This window comes from Cryptomeria japonica, chromosome 6, assembly GCF_030272615.1.
Source record: "Cryptomeria japonica chromosome 6, Sugi_1.0, whole genome shotgun sequence".
Classification (NCBI taxonomy): Eukaryota; Viridiplantae; Streptophyta; class Pinopsida; order Cupressales; family Cupressaceae; genus Cryptomeria; species Cryptomeria japonica.
The window spans coordinates 659475945-659494815 of record NC_081410.1 but is presented as its reverse complement, the minus strand read 5'-3'; the positions used below and the strand labels follow the sequence as shown (position 1 = coordinate 659494815).

The 18871-nt window shown below is 34.6% G+C and overlaps 1 protein-coding gene across 2 annotated transcripts; it reads left to right on the top strand.

Annotated features, from left to right (window-relative positions):
• Nucleotides 1-7096: 7096 nt before the first annotated feature.
• Nucleotides 7097-13337, top strand: LOC131054829 (anamorsin homolog 1). Of its 2 annotated transcripts, none has more exons than XM_057989441.2 (8): nucleotides 7097-7233; nucleotides 7508-7675; nucleotides 10833-10987; nucleotides 11137-11256; nucleotides 11359-11554; nucleotides 11678-11814; nucleotides 12881-12955; nucleotides 13054-13337. In XM_057989441.2, exons 2-8 carry the CDS (start codon nucleotides 7534-7536, stop codon nucleotides 13090-13092), a joined length of 864 nt encoding a protein of 287 aa, XP_057845424.2. In that variant the 5' UTR covers nucleotides 7097-7233; nucleotides 7508-7533; the 3' UTR covers nucleotides 13093-13337. The 2 variants fall into 2 exon arrangements, with proteins under 2 accessions (XP_057845424.2, XP_057845425.2); XM_057989442.2 differs by having other exon boundaries at nucleotides 7193-7343.
• Nucleotides 13338-18871: the final 5534 nt, after the last annotated feature.

The following is an 18871-nucleotide window of genomic DNA, read 5'->3' as shown; positions in this document are numbered from 1 at the left end:
GAATCAAGGAAGAATGCAACTGATGTTTTTGGACAACTTTTTATCGCAAACGACCAGCCATATTAAAATAACTTAAAATATTAAATTATTATTTAAGAAATAATTTAAATATTTTAAATTTATTGCTTTGGCTAGAGAAAAATGACATAACCTTCAAACGGTAGGGAGTTAGGTCCTGAAATTTGAAAAACGCGTCAATGGTAGGGAAATAGGTCCACACAATTATTTACACCTCATGACGAATCCTAGGATGAGATATTTTAATCATTTTGAGGCGACAGACACAAAAAAATTGAAAGTTTAAAATATGACAAAGTATGAACTGGGTTCAAGTGAAAGTTGGATATGTGATACAAAATGATTTTTAGATCCTGACTATCAACTGGTTTCCCTCAATTTGTGGTAATTCTCAAAATTCTTCCATTTTTCATATTTTGACTACTAATGACCTTGGACAACGCGCTCATTACTTACGCATGAACACCCATTGGACCTTTTCTCGACATTGAGATTGATTTTAAGTTCAAATTTAAAAGGTATGCCAAATTTGGGGGCAACGGGGAGTTTGAATAATAACCAAATATCAATTGATTCTCAAATGAATGTATTTAAACACAAGGATGTAATGGTTAACCTATTTTACCACTTCAGGTCAAAATAGCCATTAGGCATTTGCTCACGTTGTTGAGTTTTGTCGTAGGAATTTTAAAAATGATTGAAAATGTTATAAAAGGGGGGAAGCTTAAATATTATGTAATGTTCATAGTCTAATATTCATTTAATGATTCAAAAGCCTTAACTTAGCCAACATCCATGTGTATGGGTCTTTAGAAGGAAGTTTGTTGATAAGAAGTTTGAGTTTCAATAGGACATATCATGCAGTTAGAGTTTTGGTTATCTTTAAGATGTCTTTTCATAATTATACAATTTACGATGGTAGTCAAAAATATCCAAGCCTCGATGTTCTAGATTTAACATCCTCAAGATTGGTTTCAACAACAAAATGCAATACAATGTATTTTTTCACTGTTTTTAGTGCATGAGGTAATGGAGTTGTGTTACAATGCATGGTAATATGCAAAGGCAAGAATAATGAGGAGGAGAAGATTGATAATGATTTTTAGGGCCTTGGAGATCACTATATTCCACAAACGGAAACACATGCTTGTGGAGTCTTACAAAATAGGATAGCTCTTTTTCATATTAACACCCTCTTACTATCACTAAGAGTCTTCAAAGTTGCATTTGGATGATGATCTCTTGTTATATTTGCTACAAAAATATTATGGTAAGATTTTACAAGGTTTATAAGGGTGAAAAATAAGATGGAGTTGGAGTCTATATTTATAGGAGGGTTTATTTGTCTTTGTTTTAAGCAAGGATAAGAGCATAATAGCAAAAAACCTATGTATCCAAGTATTCTCTAAAATCTAGAGATTCTCGTAAGAAATTACTATTAATAAAAGTGATCTCTGCAAGGGCGTGTGACAATAATCATTTACATTGTCTGCTCGTGGGTTCCCTTCTTTATGTTAATGTAGAAGTTATGATAGAAAAATAATAAAGTAGTAAACAAATCATAGATAGTGTCATGATGACATGGTTAGCTAGGCAAATAGGACTGTGTCATGAGGGTGATTTGCAAAGAGACAAGGATTAGAAGTTACTAGAGGCATGCCAAAACATGAATAATAGACTAAAATAATATAAAGGCTTCACCATTATGGTAGCCAAATACCCTACCATGACAAGAGAATAATACCAAGTGAAGAGAAATTTTTTGACCCATTACCATGTGGCAACAAAGCATGATGCACTAGCAATATAAATAGGACAACAAGATACAAGACATGGCACAATGATATTAAAAAGAAATGCAAAATGAAGACATGACAAAGTATAGCATGATCATTAATAGAGGGTATAGGTGGCATTCATAATGGATAGAGAGTTCTCACAAAGACATACTAAATAGTCTATAGGTATGCATGACAATTTTTAAAGAACAAAGTGACACAAATCTTGACAGAGGATAGTGATCTTAAAAAAGTTCCTTGGGATAGTACCAAATGATTATGGAGAGAAAGAAAACCATCTCACATAAAGAAGTCAACATGAGGGTGTCAAAAATCGCAGTGATCTCTAAATCACGGTGATAGTATGCTATGACAATAAGTTAGTGTGGAACCACTAGAAATGAGAGAGATGAAAAGAGCATCAAAAGGACATCTAACAATCATAATCACTATCCTAGGGAATTTCATCAATAATATTGCAACTGCATTGTTGTTGCATGACAAGTTATATATGATACTTGATAGAAACATAAAGGTAACAGGGGCATGACTAGATAACATGTATCACATCTATCCAAACCCAATGCATGACAGTAAAAAAACATGTATGATAGACAATGAGAAAACTTCAAGTGTTCTAAACACCTAGTTTACAGTGAACAAGTCCTCCATGACATTCATGAGGAGCATGACAATGAGAAACATGGACAAAATAATGTTTATGTAATCATGATGTAGACATACATGATGACATTATGTAACCCTGTTGAAAGTGATAATCAAGTGAGTGATAGTGGCAATACATTCTGAGGTTATGAAAATAAAAGAGGCATATTAGAAGACTTATAAGGTTTGAAAAGGGGACGGAGGCACTAAAATGATTAATATCAAAGCTTGGAGTTGAAACAAAGTTAGTTGAAAAAAATATTGGCAAGAACATACCAAACATAGCATGGAGGAATTCCTTAATGAAAAGGTGATGGTGAGCATAAGTCAAACACCAAATATTGTTGACGGCCAACAACCATAGAAGGTATGGACATAAGTTTTGTTGAGAAAAAGATATGTCATGTCGAGACAAAGACATGTTATGAAGTAGAGCATGCATGGTGAACAAATGGATGGAAAGGTTCCTTACATAGTCATGACGATAGTGATTGAAGATGGCAAACCTACTATAACCAATGAAGGAAAATATCAAAAGGAATTCCTATGACAACCGTGATAGTCTATAACATAATGGTATACGTGACAATATCATTGTAGCATTGTAATTGCATCCCTATGCAAACTCTTGCTCAATTAGGTCCTATTTAAGCATGTATGGCTTCCCATATTTGGTTTCACTCATCACAACCCAATTTAGCATATCGTTCCAACATCTCCCCCTCATTTAGGATATCAAGTCCCAATTTGAGTTTTCTTTGGAGGGAGCATGGGTCCTAGGGTGCCCTTCTCCCCTTAGTTTGGGCCCAAATTGAAATCACATAATGGTTAGGTGGATTGGGTGGGAAATCTTTTCCCGCGTTAGCTTGCTCTATGTTTTGCATCCAAAAATGCTTGAGAGAGTTATATAAGAAAGGTATCCTCCTCATTTTGGGTAAGTCCACATCAATCAATAAGGCGAATTTGAGATCAATCATTGCATTCAAATATTCAACATTCAACGAATTTCATCCCACCACAATCTTCATTCAACCTTCAATGAACTTCATGCAAGCATGTCTTTTGTGAAGTCCTTGTAGGTTTTTTGTGTGGAGTCATGCTATTGCATCAAAATTTGTGATCATCTTTAAAGAAACATTTGTATCGTAAAGGTATAAGACACTTCCATTTTCAGATCTAGCCTCTTCTACCCAACAACATGCTTTTCTTGCAATTCTATTTAAAAGTTAATTCCAAAATTTGGGTTTGACTTAGGAAAACTCCTTTCTTCTTGGTTCAATTTCATCTCTTTTATGTGTCAAGAATAGGTGGCAAAGCTACGAAAATAGGTGCAAAATCATCAAACAAAAATCCACATTTTGCAATCTGCTAAAGTCGAAACTGATGAGAGTAGTGTGCCTTGGGTGACTGAGTCTTGGGAGTGGCCCGAGTTGGGTGGATGAGTCCTTGCACTTTTGCCTTAAATTTGGACTGTAGGTTAGTCTCAACCTTTACTACTACATACTTTTTTGGAATCAAGTTATCAGTCTGTTACAATCCTATATACACAGAAAAAGGGTTGATTCCTCATCCCGATTCACATTTCTTCATCTATCATTTGCATAGCCACTTTCAACTCACAATGAAGGACCATTTCATCCACTTTGCACTTGAATCATCTCGAGCCTAGTGGATCATCTTCCTTTCAATGTAATAGTGGAATAGGCCGAAGATTCTTAGTTTGTATGCAAAAACTAGTGAACCCTATTTCACCACCTTACAATTATAAGCAACTCTAATGATTAATTAAAAATCAAAGGAATGATAAGAAGAGGGTCAAATAGTCTAAGATCATGTAAGACATATCCTAATGAAAAGGCAGTGAGTTGAATTGTTGTAGACATGAGCATGCCACGTGATAACAAGTTTCAAAGAGCCAAAAACCAATGAATACGAAGAGTTTTGAGTGACAAGAGAGTGGATTCTCTTAAAACACAAGAGGTAGTGACCTAGAAATTTTGAATGCCATTAATGATGAACCTACTAACATGAGATTGAAGAGAAGAATGATAGTCTTCCAAGGTCTTAGGTCTTTCACATTTTGCTAACAAATCAAGTAGATGAGATATAGTAGCCAAAGTCTTCAAAAGTGAAAGGGAAGGGCCTATTTATAGTGGCGTGGAAGTGTTCTTTGTTTCTATTAGTTGTAAGCCTGATCTATAGTAGGGGTTAGGAGGAGGAGTGCCCCCAGGGAGCTGCCTCGCTATAAAGTTAGAGCTTTTGTCATATCTCATAGTAGCTTCCCCTTTTCTACATATATAATGGTAAGTGAAATATGATGGTTACTAATATCTCGTGAAGTCATCAAAATTTAGTCGAGAGGTCTGACAGTCAAGGAAAAATCGAGAAGGAAAAGGAGGAAACTTTATAGGATATCTTGTTATGGAAATGATAAGATATCTTATACGTCAAGTGATAGTAACCTAGATAGAGACATAATACAATGAGCAATCATGAAGGTAAAAGGTAGTGATAGAAATGTAGTGGTAGTCATATTGTAGGTGATAACAATAGGTTGCCTTGATGCCAAAACACGAGACAAAGTGTAGTTACATCATGAAGAGTAGAGTATGGTGATTGAAGATGTGAGGATGAAGGAGCTACAACTAAGTGACACATGTAAAATACTGGTCATGGAACATATCTCATACTCTCTTAGATTCATATTCAAATTCTTGCACATATCTTGTGAGCTTGGGAATAAAGGTTGTAGTAGTTAGTAAAATTAATGACCATCTAGGATAATTTGGTGAGTTGTTGAGTTGGTTGAGAGGATATAGGATAGTTGGAGCATAATCTTGCACATCTCAAGAATCTAAGAGTTGTTGTATGGAGCATCTTCAACCAACAAAGACTTTTTCTTCCACCATTGGCATTCCAAGGAGTAAAATTATGGACAACTCAGTTAAGATGTTTACACTAGCAACCAATGTGACACATGTCTATCATCTCTCACAGGAGGTTGTTAATTGATAGGAAATTGTTGCACAACATAAAGGAAAGCTTAGGGTCCATTTTTGAGCCAGTTCTTGCATTTTGGATGAAGTGTTATAACTTGGAACATAGTTCTTTCTTGTTTATTTCTACATTGTAACCCATTGTACCTCAATTTAAGATTTAGAAACAAGTATTTTCAAGCTTTTATACATCCTTAACATTATTTGGTCAATAAAGATAAGTTATTTTACCTTCTTAGAGTTGTTTCACCATGCAAATTTCTCTTTGCAAAAAAATATGCATTTTGTAGGTCATGACTTGTGTTTATCCAACTAAGGGTAGAGTTTAAGTTGTGACAACATTTCCAACTCCTTCTAAACAATGTCCTTGGCATATTGAACCCAGTTATGAAACATTTATGCAAAGACATATAAAATTACGTGTTGAGTATGTTGTGGTTTTAAGTTGTTGATCATATTGTCTATCCAAAACAATAGTATATGTATTGAAATTAATTTGGTGCATCACCTTTTTAATCATAGCTTTCATTTCATGTTTTTCTTCATCCCTTACCTCAACTACAATAGTAGTATAAATTAGATTAGGTGAGCTCCAAGAGAATCAATCCTCTTGGGAGGTTGATCTCAAGGTACCAGAGCCCATGCATTGAGAGACCATCCCATGTTTCACTAGATAGCTAAGTAGAGAACTTAGCTAGGGTGCATATCCAAGTGACAACAGTAACAGTTTATTGCACAAATGGTTCCCAAGTTGGCCCCTAATGGATATTGGAATGTGATGGAGGTCGATAAATTTTAATTTTTGGATCATATATATGTCACATGGAATCAATCCCACACACTATGGAAATAACTAAGGACACGAGATACATAATTTGGGGATCAAGGATGATTGTATGAATGGTTGGGCCAATAAATGAAAGAGCAAGGGTATTTGACGATTAGGGAATGAGTTAAAACTCAACACAAAAGTGTGTCACATGCTAGTATGTAATTGTATCAAGATAGTCTCTCAAAATGATCCCAAAACTAATGGAAAATGACATGGGTATACAAATTTCACCATTACAAAAGCCTCATAAATAGTAGAACAAAGTCTAAAGAAAAGTTTGATTAAAATTATATCGTACCAACATAATATTTTGCCACTCGATACAAGAGCATGAGTCTTATATTAAAACTTCTTTGACTAACTGTGAAGGATTGAGGGGTATCTATTCTCCCAAAATTTCCCAAACATAAGCCCAATATCATCTCCTTATGATGTTGAAGTCTTGTACTCAACCTAAAAAATTTGACCTAGAGCACTAGGTAAATACTAAAATCTCTAGAGGAATAATTTTTCCCTTCACCTTACATAGTACTAGACAGCACTATAACCATCGGATAACAGAAAACCCAAATAGTTGGAGGCCTATCTAAATCCCATTGGCCCAACAAAGTTAGTGGAACACGACACACGCTTCACCCGCTGACGCCTCACACGTGACACCACGGGCCAGCTTCCTGGCAGGCACGTGCTATGCGCTCCACTTCACACGCAAGCAAATTCCTCCAATAAAAAAATTACTCCTTCAAATTATAGAAAGTAAAATAAATAAATTTAAAGCCATGAATGCAGTGCCACCTTTTCATAGGGGAAAAAGGTGTGACACTCGTGCTTTAACAGTTTTTTTTGTCTGAATTTGAGCACAAATATGGACATTTCGCAAACACAATTCAATACAACAATTAGGATACACTTCTTGTTGCAATTGTTGTTGTTGTTGAAGTTGGTAAGGATTTAGTCAGTTTTATCTATATACTTTTTATCTTGATGAGTTAAGAACCAGGAAGCTCTACATCTTGAAGCAAATGTGTTGCTTTAATCAGTGGAGTTATTCATGTTTGTGTTTTTTGTTAAGCTGATTGTGCATTGAAAACAATTAATGCATTTCTGATTTCTTTTTAAAGCTAACTGTGCATGCTTTGAATACACTTAATGGGTATCTGATTTCTTTTTAAAGCGAACTGTGCATGCTTTGAATATACTTCATTTGTATCTATTAGTTCAAAGGGAGTGAAAAGCAGTGAAGATGGAATCAGCAGCAGCAGTGTTGTTGGTGACAGATTCAACGAGTCTACCGGGCAGGGTGGTCACATGGGCTATTCAGGCATTCCAAGACAAAGCTGATGAGGGCAACAAATTGTGTGTACTAACACAGGCCAATCTGCTAGGTGAGATAGATTTCATATTCCTTGCATTTGTATTTGTGATTAATTGCTCTGTTTTTTCAGTCTATGGTGCAGCTCGCTTTGTTTTGTTATGTAAGTTTTCCTGTGAAATCATTCTCTTTTTCCGTTAGCTAAAGTGATTCTTATGTAGAATTTAGATATGCTATAAACATGAACCTTGTAAAATCGGGCATCGTAGCACATGTAGAGGCTTTAGAAGCTGTGATAAGTTTTAATGGCTGAAGAGAGGTCTAGAATTTGACCTGAAAGGTAGAAATACAAATTTTATCATGGCTAGTGGCTTCAAATCTTTTATCCCTGATGATGGGTTCAGCAGAGAGACCTATATGTCGGAAAAAGTTATTTCTTTGCAGTTGAACTCAGAAGACTTTTACATTCTGATAAGCTCTGAACATGAACAGAGACTTAAAGACAAAACTTTAGCATTATTATTTCCAGATAAAAACAAAAAGATAATGTTTACATTCGGAAATCACAAAGATTTAATTATTCTTCAGTACTAATTCTTTAACCCTCGGAATCCTTAGGAAATAGTTTATAAATATTCTGTTTATTCATTTAGGTAATTGATAGCTATGCTTGAATCTCTTGTTCTAGAATGCTGTAAAAGCATCAGAAGCCTTTTAACATAGCTCTTTATTGCAATGCCACTGCTTTTCCCTCGGTCACTGTCAGTCCTTTTGTGAAGTTTGAACCCATCAGCTCTCATGGTTACAATCCTCGAGGAAAACCTAACAGATCCAGTGGGTGAGGATTGTTGAACCTGGCACATTCCCTCACCACTAAGCCAACACTTGACCGACAGGTCAAGAGAAAGTCATTAGCTTGTGCTTGCTCCTAAAGTAGGTTGTGGGCCTTTATGGCTTTGATGCCCCTCTCTCTTGTCGGGCACATAAATGAATGGGAGTTATGCAACTATGCACTTGCCAGGTTGATAGGAGAGAAACTATTTGTCCCAGTAGATTGTTCTGTCTAGGGCGTTGCTGTAGTCATTTCTTACTGGTGATCAATTTTTTCCTTTTTTTCTTTTGTTATGATAGTTAGATTGGCAAGATGTGATTTATTCCGGAGCTTGGTCATGCCATCTTAATCAAGGGGTACAAAATTTGCACAATTTAGAAGTTGAATGGGAAGAAATTCCCATATGGGTTTCCACAAGCGGGTTTCTTATGTCACAAATTGTTTGTGGCTTAGCTGTGACCTAAGGAAACAAACTTTGCCTTTACTGGGAATATCATTAGTTTCTCTATGCTCTTTGGTTTCAACTTTCTGTAATGCTCTGTCTGGATTCTGGTAATTCTCAGGTTTTTTATGTTGTGTCATCATTGTTAAACATCCTGGACCACCAAGTAGAGGCCTCATTTTGGAATTCTGAGTTTCGTAAACATTGCTTTGTCTTTAGTTTTGGAAAAACAGCGGATGGTTGATGATAGTGTTGGTCGGGACTACAACCATGATACCGTTAACTTTCATAATTTTAATGAAGAAAGCAGAAACAATTTTTTTCATGTAAACAACATATGTTACAGCCAGTTGTAAGTAGGAGTAAGCCTCTAGCAGCTAGTAGATCCAGTTAAGGAGTCTGCAATCTTTTGCTTGTATTTTGTGTTAACCTTCCCTTGGGGAAACTCTTTTGCTTCCTTATCCACGGTTGCTTGAGGCACTACTTGTATATGAATTTTTTTCTTATTGCATTTAACCAGTTTCCTTATCTCTTTCGTTTCATTACAACTTTAGCTGCAACTCCACGCCATTATGTCATCAGGCAAAATTGGCTTTCAGATGTACCTTATACTGTCATTTTAATCTTCCCTTTGTAAACCAGTTTTTCTTTCTTTACCTGGAACACTTCTTGCAATCCAATTGTATGCTTGCAGGTTTCATCTATTTTGATAATTCTGAATGATAATAAACATTGAATATCTGTTGTTATTAATCAGATGTTATAAACAGACAGTTATGATTGATTAGGTGTCGCTTATCAGTAGTTATATAAGTCAAGTTTTTTTAATTTTATCTGCTTGTATAAATAAACTTCTACATCAATGATGAGTTTTTCTGGTGTATCTCTGAGTTGCTGATCTGCAGATCATCCTAATAGTTTGATTTTTCAATTTAATACCTTCAATTGGTATCAGAGCAGAGGAAGGAGGATAAAAATACAGCAAAGAGTTTGAAGAAATTGTTCATTATGGGGGAGAAAAGGGATAATGAACATTTTCTTCATTAGAACTTGTATTCAAACAAGAAAGAAATAGATTTTGCGTATCTTCTACAGTATTGTGAGCAGATCGCTTATGCCAACATTTAGACTCATAATGGCCAAATTTGTTACAATGAAAGCACTCTAACACATCTTTTGTCTCTACCAGTATCCCTGCTTTTTCCTCTGCTTCTACCTCTATAATTGTTACTTCTTCCTTGAAAATTAGAACCTCTTCCATGATCATAGCCCCTACCTCTGTAGTGACTAGACTCACCTCTATTCTCAGATTTGGAATCACTGCCATATTCAGATTTGTGATAACCCTTAGAAAACTTATGCTTTTTACCTCTTATGTTTGCCTTAGATGCAAATGCTTGTCCTAAAGGTTCTTCACTACTTTTCATTTGTTCTTCCGCAGTTAATAGAATGCCACTTAACTCATCAATTTTCATAGATGTAAGATCTTTTGAAATTTCTTTTGTGGAAACAATATTATCAAATTTGGAAGACAAACTTCTTAAAATTTTCTCAATCACATGTTGATTACTTACATCATCTCCTAGAATTCTCATCTGATTTATCATCCCATCAACTTTTGTTAGAAACTCATTAACTAATTCATTTTGACTCATTTTAACATTTGCAAAACTTTTCCTTAGTGTTCGCAACTTCGCTGTATGAACACCTTCATTTGCATTTACAAGAATATGCCATGCCTCTTTAGAATATATGGTAGCACTTATCCTAGGAAAAATTGATTGACTAACTGCACCTTGAATTAGAAATAAAGCTTCTTTCGTTCATTTTACTTGAGTTTTCTTTTCTGTTGATTATTTATTGCATTAATATTTTCTGATTCTTCAGATTTTGACAAAGTCTGCATAGTATAATACCTTCACATTCAGAGGCATTAATGTAATTTATTTCTTTCAGGGGAAAAGTTACAGTTCGAATCTTCCTCCTTGGATGTTGTGGTTTATATCTCAGAGAGGAATAAATTTGATAAATTGAATTGGTTAGTGGAGTTAGCGAGAGTTGCAAAACAAGGGGGCCTTGTGTTCATACAGACTCTTGTTGCTGAGGAGTATGTAAGGGATCGAACTCCCATTTCATTTTAAACCTAGATTATAGTTCGAAGGCTTTATTTCATAGTAGAAATTTTAATGCAAAGGACAATACGTTGGGAATTAAGTTTCTATTATTGAGAAATCTTTTTGTCTTTATGTCCTTTGAACAGCAAATAGCACAAATGCATGCCAGCCTGGAACGAGATCTTCTTCTGGCAGGTTTTATAGCACCAGAGGTTGTCAATTCTGTGGAAGGACAATGTTCATCTGACGGGCTTCAGTCATTTATGGTATGCTGATAGGATTGAGATGCAGAATATATATATATATATATATATATTATCAATTTAAGTTTTGGAATGACAACTTGTCCCTTGCACTACCATTTGCAGATGAAAGCACAAAAGCCCACTTGGAAGACAGGGTCGACCTTTTCCCTCAAAAAGAAGTCTCTGATAGAATCATACAGTTTACCAAAACCTGACATAACAGGTCTAAAGTTGGAAACAATAGACGATTTGGAGGATCTCATAGATGAGGACAGTCTTCTGTCTGAAGAAGACTTGAAAAGACCAGTCTTGCCCACTGGTTGGTTACAGAGAACCATTTTCTTCTTTTTCCATTAGCATACACAGTAATGTATATGCTCTGGAGGGCAAGTCATTTTAGTGTTAAAATTTTCAGTTTGTTGAATTTTGTTTTGTTGTGCAGTTAGTGACTGTGAAGTTGGTACAAAGAGGAAAGCATGCAAAAATTGTACCTGCGGACGAGCTGAGATTGAAGGAAAACAAGAGAAGTTAGGTCTGACTGCAGATCAGTTGAACAATCCTCAATCTGCCTGTGGAAGTGTAAGCCCATTTGCACTAATGTCTTTTTCATTTTTTTCCTATACAACTCCTTTCTGTGAAGATTTACGTTATTATGTTTTATTTGAGAGATCTTATGGAAATAACTGTGTGAAAGTTTTTTGATGCAATAAAAATTCACATTTATCTCCATTGAATTTCTTCTTGTAAGTGTGGCCTAGCCCTATTTTAGAGGGCACTTGTATTTTCCTTGTTGTGGCACTCCTCATTTTAGATTCAACTTAGTCTTTTACAAATGTAATTGTTCTCCAAAGAAAGAACAAATCTTGTTAAAACCTAAAAATCAGAAAGCAGGCTTTGACTTTGCTCTCTATGAGCCAAAAATGAATCAGGTAGGGCAAATTTGGCAAACTTTCTTGTCAGGTATGCAGAGATCAGATCTTTGGCATTTACTGTATCCAAGTTCTGGGTGATGCCTCCCTCAATCATGTGTATTATCTGAGACACCAAGATTGTGTGGCCCCTGGCATTTTAAACCACTACTAGAGAAATTTTTCCAAGCCAAGCTTTGGATTTGAGCAAACTGATAAGCATGAATTAGAGTTTAAGCCCTAGGCCTCACCAAGTCAAAAATTTACAACCCGAGCCATCTTGTGGCAAATGATCGATCAATACCTTGCAGAAAAAGATACAGCAGGGAAAATCTAACAGACAAAATGTGGATAATTTTCAACAACTTCATCAATGTTGTAGCTTTGCTTTTCTTAAAATACATTATTGGAAAAGGAATGGATAAATAAATCAGAAGAAACATTTTGCAGGTTGATCTCCCCAACCAATAACATGCTCTGATACCCAGGTCCTGGATTTGGTAAAGGAATAATGCTCCTGAAGTCCTTGAATGATTCTGGAACAACTAATATCCTTCCGTAATTGCCAACCATCTTTGTCATGTTGCGTTTAACTTAATATTTGGAGGCATCCTATTAACTCTTAGATCCTACAACCATTTAATCTGCAATCAGTTAACCTAGTAACAGAATAATAAATAAAAACATAACAGGATGCTTGTTTTCATTTTTCTCACATTATGTATTCATTCTTCTAGTGTGGACTCGGAGATGCATTTCGGTGCGGTGGCTGCCCGTACAAAGGACTTCCTCCTTTCAAACTTGGAGAGACGGTATAGGACAGTAGACATGCCGTAGTCCATGTACTTCAGTTTTATACTCACAGATTCAATTCCTAAAATTTCATTTACAAAATTTTCAATATTTGCAGGTAGCTCTTCCTGGCACACTCCTGACTGCTGATGTGTGAGAAAAGTAAGGCCACAAGGTGCAAGGACTTAATAATCAAGTTTAAAAAACTTTCTATATCTATACTGAATATAATTTGAGTGTGTACCACAATTCTGGTGTTAAAGTGTTAGATATTGTAAATTTCTACATACTGGGGCGTGCAGTGTGACAAAGCTAGAAATGGAAGGAATTTGAATTTTCAATATCATTATCCTTTCAAAGGATGAAAAATTGAAATAGATCTTGATCATATCTCAAAAGCCATTATTTGCGTTTGCATTTTTCTTGGTTTAATAATGGTTTCATGTCAAGATCCGTCTACCACGTTGCTTCTGAAATGCAGTCATTATGATCATTTAGTTATTTGAGGTACAGTTTGACTGGCATTGGTGTTAAAAAAAACAAATACTGGTAAACCCGCAATTGGGTAAAAGATCTCAATGGTGCATAGCAGATGAAAATTGTTCTTCCAATTGTGTTAAGCCTCATGTTATCACTCTTGTAAATTTGATCGGTCATGTGACTACTGAAGAAAATAGTATTGAGGATAGAAATAACTCAGCAAAATTCTAAAAGCATTTTTTTTTAAACATTTCATCATCAAGAAGTTTGACGTTCAGAAGATATTATTTGTTTTAATTATTAGGAAACAGATTTTGTTTTTGATAAAATAGTGTTATCTATAATTCCACATTAATAATGTACGACTATCTAAAAAAAAGATGAAAATATGGTCAGTATGAAATCACACCTCAAAGTCATGCATATCACGCCAATACCGCGGAAAGCAAAGTACCGTGTGGTTTAAAAAAGAAATAACCACTTAACAAGTCACAAAATAAACAAACTCAAGTAACAAAGCAATAAAGTTAGGAGGAGATTTTGTGACCTAAGTAACAAAAGCAATAAAGTTAGGAGGAGGTGGATATTACCTCTTTCTTTTATTTAAGTGGAGTAGTAGCTTCCTTAAAATTTTAAAATAAGCTTTTAAAAAAAGTGGGGTATGAAATAAGAGTTAGAAATAAGAGCAATTGTTTATTGGGAAGATTGACACGTGGCTCCACAATTTTTTTTCTTTAAAATTTCTTTTAATAATGCAATTTAAGATGACTGTTTATTTTTATAAACAACAAATTTTTTGACATTCATGGGTCACTAGCTCTACAAATTGATGCTAATTTTTTAATATATTTTTATCTTTATGTTCCTCCTATTTAGGTGATTGACCATGAGGAATATTTATGTGCAAAAAGATGAGCAAGGCTAGGCAAGAGAACTTGTCTTGATTTGTAAATTGAGCCAACACACGTGATTGAAAGGATTGTCTTTGTTTTTAAGTAGAGCCAACACACATGATTGTGAAAATTGTCTTTATTTGTAAGTAGAGCTAACCCACATGATCGAGATGATGTGGAGGTGTGACAAGAAGGTAAGCAACTCCTAAGAATATTGTGATTAGCTATCACTACATCCACATGTTTGGTCTCAATGTTGGGAATGATTACAAGGTGGTGTAGTAGGAATAGAGATGGGTCACTTTTAGAACTACCTTGTTTGTCCATGTTTGTTTGTACTTGAATCTAAAAAATATGTTGAAGATAACCATAGCTCAAGCATATATAGAAAATTATGAAAGTGTTTGTTTGTACTTGAATCTATAGAAAATTATGAAAGTGTTTGTTTGTACTTAATCTAAAAAATATGTTGAAGATAACCATAGCTCAACCATATATAGAAAAATATGAAAGAAAGTAAGGTGTAGAAACACTAAATCTTGAGAAAAAAGTATTTGATAAAAAAAAAAAATTGTGATCATAGAAAGAAGAAACACATGTATAAACATAAAATAAAGAATATACTTTTTCATGTTAGAAATATCACTCTAAAGTAGTCCAATGTATTATTCAATAAACAACACAGTTACAATATACTTGAGAGCATCACTAACTGGAGTTATGGAGGAATTTTAATACCTTAACAATATCTACCAACCTCTCCCACAACTCCCACCTCAAACACCTAATATATGAGAGAAACAATACATGAACCATCAAATGGTAATTTAAAAAACATGAGTTAAAATCACCCAAAAAGTGGCACCCAAATCTCTAGCTTAGAAATCAAACATCCAAATCTCAAGATGAGTCCACATGTTAAAAATGACATGTTATATCCACCCATAAAAATTGGGTGTTATATTTATGTTCTATTATATCCAACCAAAGATGTGTTATGGTGTTCTAACATGCATCATCAATCAGTTAACAAGTGTGACTCCCTTATACCAATCTTTTATGTGTTTTCCACACTTTTACATTTCTTATGTAGAAGTCTCAACTTTTGAAGGCCAAAGTTTTTGATTGGGATGTCAATTGCATTCGTATTTTGAGCTCAAAGAGATCTCTACAATATGCTTTACTAATAGTGGTGTGGAACAATCTAGAATGCCTTTTTTGGCAAAAAATCAACTCTATAGATTAGAAATTGAGTTTTTCTATTTTGTTCCCAAAAAATCTCATTTTTTGCTATTTTAATATTTGGAGCAAGGTTGAGACACCTATCCTAACATTCATTCACTCCTCAAACACCTTGCAAGTGCAAAGGGAGTATCAACTTGTTAGGAGTTGAGAGGCCCATAAACAACACCACTCAAATTTTCTTTTTCTATGTTCATTGGATTTGTTAGTACATTTGCAATATTCTATGAACTGTCAACTTTTTCTAACATATCTCTCCCATCCTCTAGCATACTAACCATGTCTAATTAAAATAAGAAAAAATAATAATATTTGCTAGAAAAATAAATATCCCTAAACATAAGGGAAATAAAAATCCTACACTAACACCCCCTTAAGTGTAGCTTTAGTGAGTAAAAAGATGGGTCTCAATAAATGAAGTTTGATGAGGTAAAAAGTATATAGAAATCCTTCCAAATAGAAGCAACCTCTTAGAAGAACCCCCTTAAAATAGAGAGATAAGTAAAGACTAAGAAGCCTCCCCAAAGATGAAGCTTCTTCCACCTCCAATAAAGCTCTTAGATGGAGATAGTTGAGCTTTCTATAAAGGCTTTGGTAAAAATATTCTCTACTTGAAATTCAAGCATAGTAGTTTAGTTCAATGACCTATCTGTGGAAAAGCTCCTAATGTAGTGCATATGAATGTGCATATGCTTGTTTCATCAATGATGGACTAAGTTTCATGAAATTTGTATGACATGGTAGTTGTCACAAAATATGAATGATGGTTGTCTATAATAAATACCAAGTCCAATAAGAATTTGTTGAAGCCAAATGGCCTTAGTGTTGGCATTTAAAAACACTAACACAACACTGATATTTAACCTCGATGGAGGATAGAACAATAACAAACAACTTTTTGCTTGACCAACAAAGAGGACCTAAACTAAGAGAGAAGCTATAACCAAAAGTGAACTTGTGATTTTTAGATTTAGTGACCTATTTTGAATCTAAAGTAGTCCCAAAGAGATATTCCATGAAAATGCTAAGTGTGGATTTAGAAGTCTTGAGAGTCTCCAGGATTATGAAATCTCGTAGCTTAGCTTAACCGTGAATAGAAAAAGATCTTAAAATCTCTCTTGAATGTCATTTTTGGGACTCCAACAATTAATCAATTTTATGAACTAGGGCATGTATTATACAATTCTACCAATTACTTTAGGAAACGCAAGGTTCTAAACTCCCATAGGGAAAACCCTATGTAAACATTAGGATAAAGCCAAACACAAAACCCAAAATTCTAGTAGGGCATAGATTGAATGCAATTTAGGGCAAATAGATAAAGACCCTCTGCAAGACTCATTTTCAAATGGGAAAATTTTGGGGGTCATAACCCTCCTAGGGCATGAGAAGAATACAAATTGGGTCCAATTTATTTGCTAAACTAAGAACATAAATAAAATCTAACACTAACCCTATGCTAAGTCCTAACTAAGAAAGCAAGAAAAATGAGAAGGAAACAAAAACAACAAAAAAATCAGAAAATGAAACAAAGCAAGCAAGAAAGATAAGCACAAGAAGAAAGTAGAGGACCTACCTACTTTCAAAACTTTCAACACCGAAGGAAAGTTCATGAAATACCACACACACATAGACACACACGAGCAACAACACAAACACAACCATGAAAAATAATAAGTGTACGCGGGAAAAATGGGTCAATGAAACTTAAAATGTGAAAAATGAAGCTCAAAGGGACCTATCCACACACCCACAGGACTTCTTGGTGCAAGCTATGGAGTCATGAAGGATGACTCAACTTCCCAAGGTTGGTTCCATGGTTCTCTATCTCACAAGGTCCCTCAAACCAATGTCTTTGCTCTCAGATCACTGAACAAAGTGGTTTAGGGATGACAAATGCAAGAACGAGGGATGCTTTGGTTGATTTTAACATGAGAATGCATCCTATCTATGCATGATTCTATAAATACAACAAACTAGATTATAAGATGACAAGATTAGTATAAATACTATCCTAACATGCTATATTAGTTGTATGATTTAAGCTAATGATAAAGGAATTATTCTAAGATGTTTATTAGATTAATTTCTATTGCAAAGATAGAGTAGATGTGCTAAAATTGAGCATAAGTATGATAATAAAAGCTTGTGTGTTTTTTTTGGAGGAATGAGAGCTCTATTTATAGCAAAAATAGGGCAGTGGATGGCTAGGATTGAAAGAGTTAATCAAGGGTCAAGATTGAAAGTTATCAATCCATGTTTACAATTTGCACCAATGAAATGGTGACAATTGTCAACATAAGACTGGTTAAGAGAGGAGGGTGGAAATATTAAATGCCTGAGAAGACCTCATGGTTACCCTAGGTGGTAAGGGTTAAGGTTAGGTTAGGATTATCCAATGGATAAAGCTTTTACCCAAAGGATAAACTCGTGTGCAAGGGTTAAAGGGATAACCATGGTCAAAGCAATGAATGCTTGATGAGACCCTTGGGTTAGATGTGGGTTGAGTTTAGAGAAAGTCTCTAATCATGCTCAAGGGTTGAGTTAACCATTAATGGTTTGGAAGACTTTCAAAGTTAAGTTGTTGAAGCCTTTAATGGTTTTCAAAGACTTTGAGGGTTAGAGAAGTGACTTCCCCTTGCTCAGGGATGTGACAATATTTAGGAGATGGGTTAGGCTAATTTAGAAGTGATTAGAAAAGTCTAGAAGGGGGTTTAGGAGGCAAGTGGGAGATGTAGGATTTTGCAAGTGGATGAGGAATAAAAGGATTTAATTAAAATAAAATGTTTTATTTCAATTTAGTTGTCTTTGTAGACGTATAAAAATGACCATATTCCTAAATGAATATTTTATGTTCATTTTTCTATTTGATTAAATTCAATTTAATTAAATTATCCACATTCTTCTATTTAATTAAATAAATTATTCAATTTATTTAAATTAAATTCACTATACCTATTTAATGAATAAATCATTTTATTCAATTAAATCCCCCTAGCCACTTTTAATTAAATTCAAATTTAATTAAATAGTTATCCCAAATTGAATAAATCAAATTTATTTAATTTCAACCAAATTGAATGAATTAAATAATTCAATTAAATCCTATTATTCCCCTATCCACTTGCAAAATCCCAAACCCCTTCCTAATCCCTTCTAGACTCTTCTAAACACTTCTAATTAACCTAACCCTCCTCTAAATTTTGTCACATCCCTAAGCAAAGGGAAGTCACTTCTCAAAAGGCTTAAAGTCTTGGATAACCATTGAAGGTTTTCAACCTTCAACCACTAAAACCCTTAAAGTCTTTGAAAACCATTAAA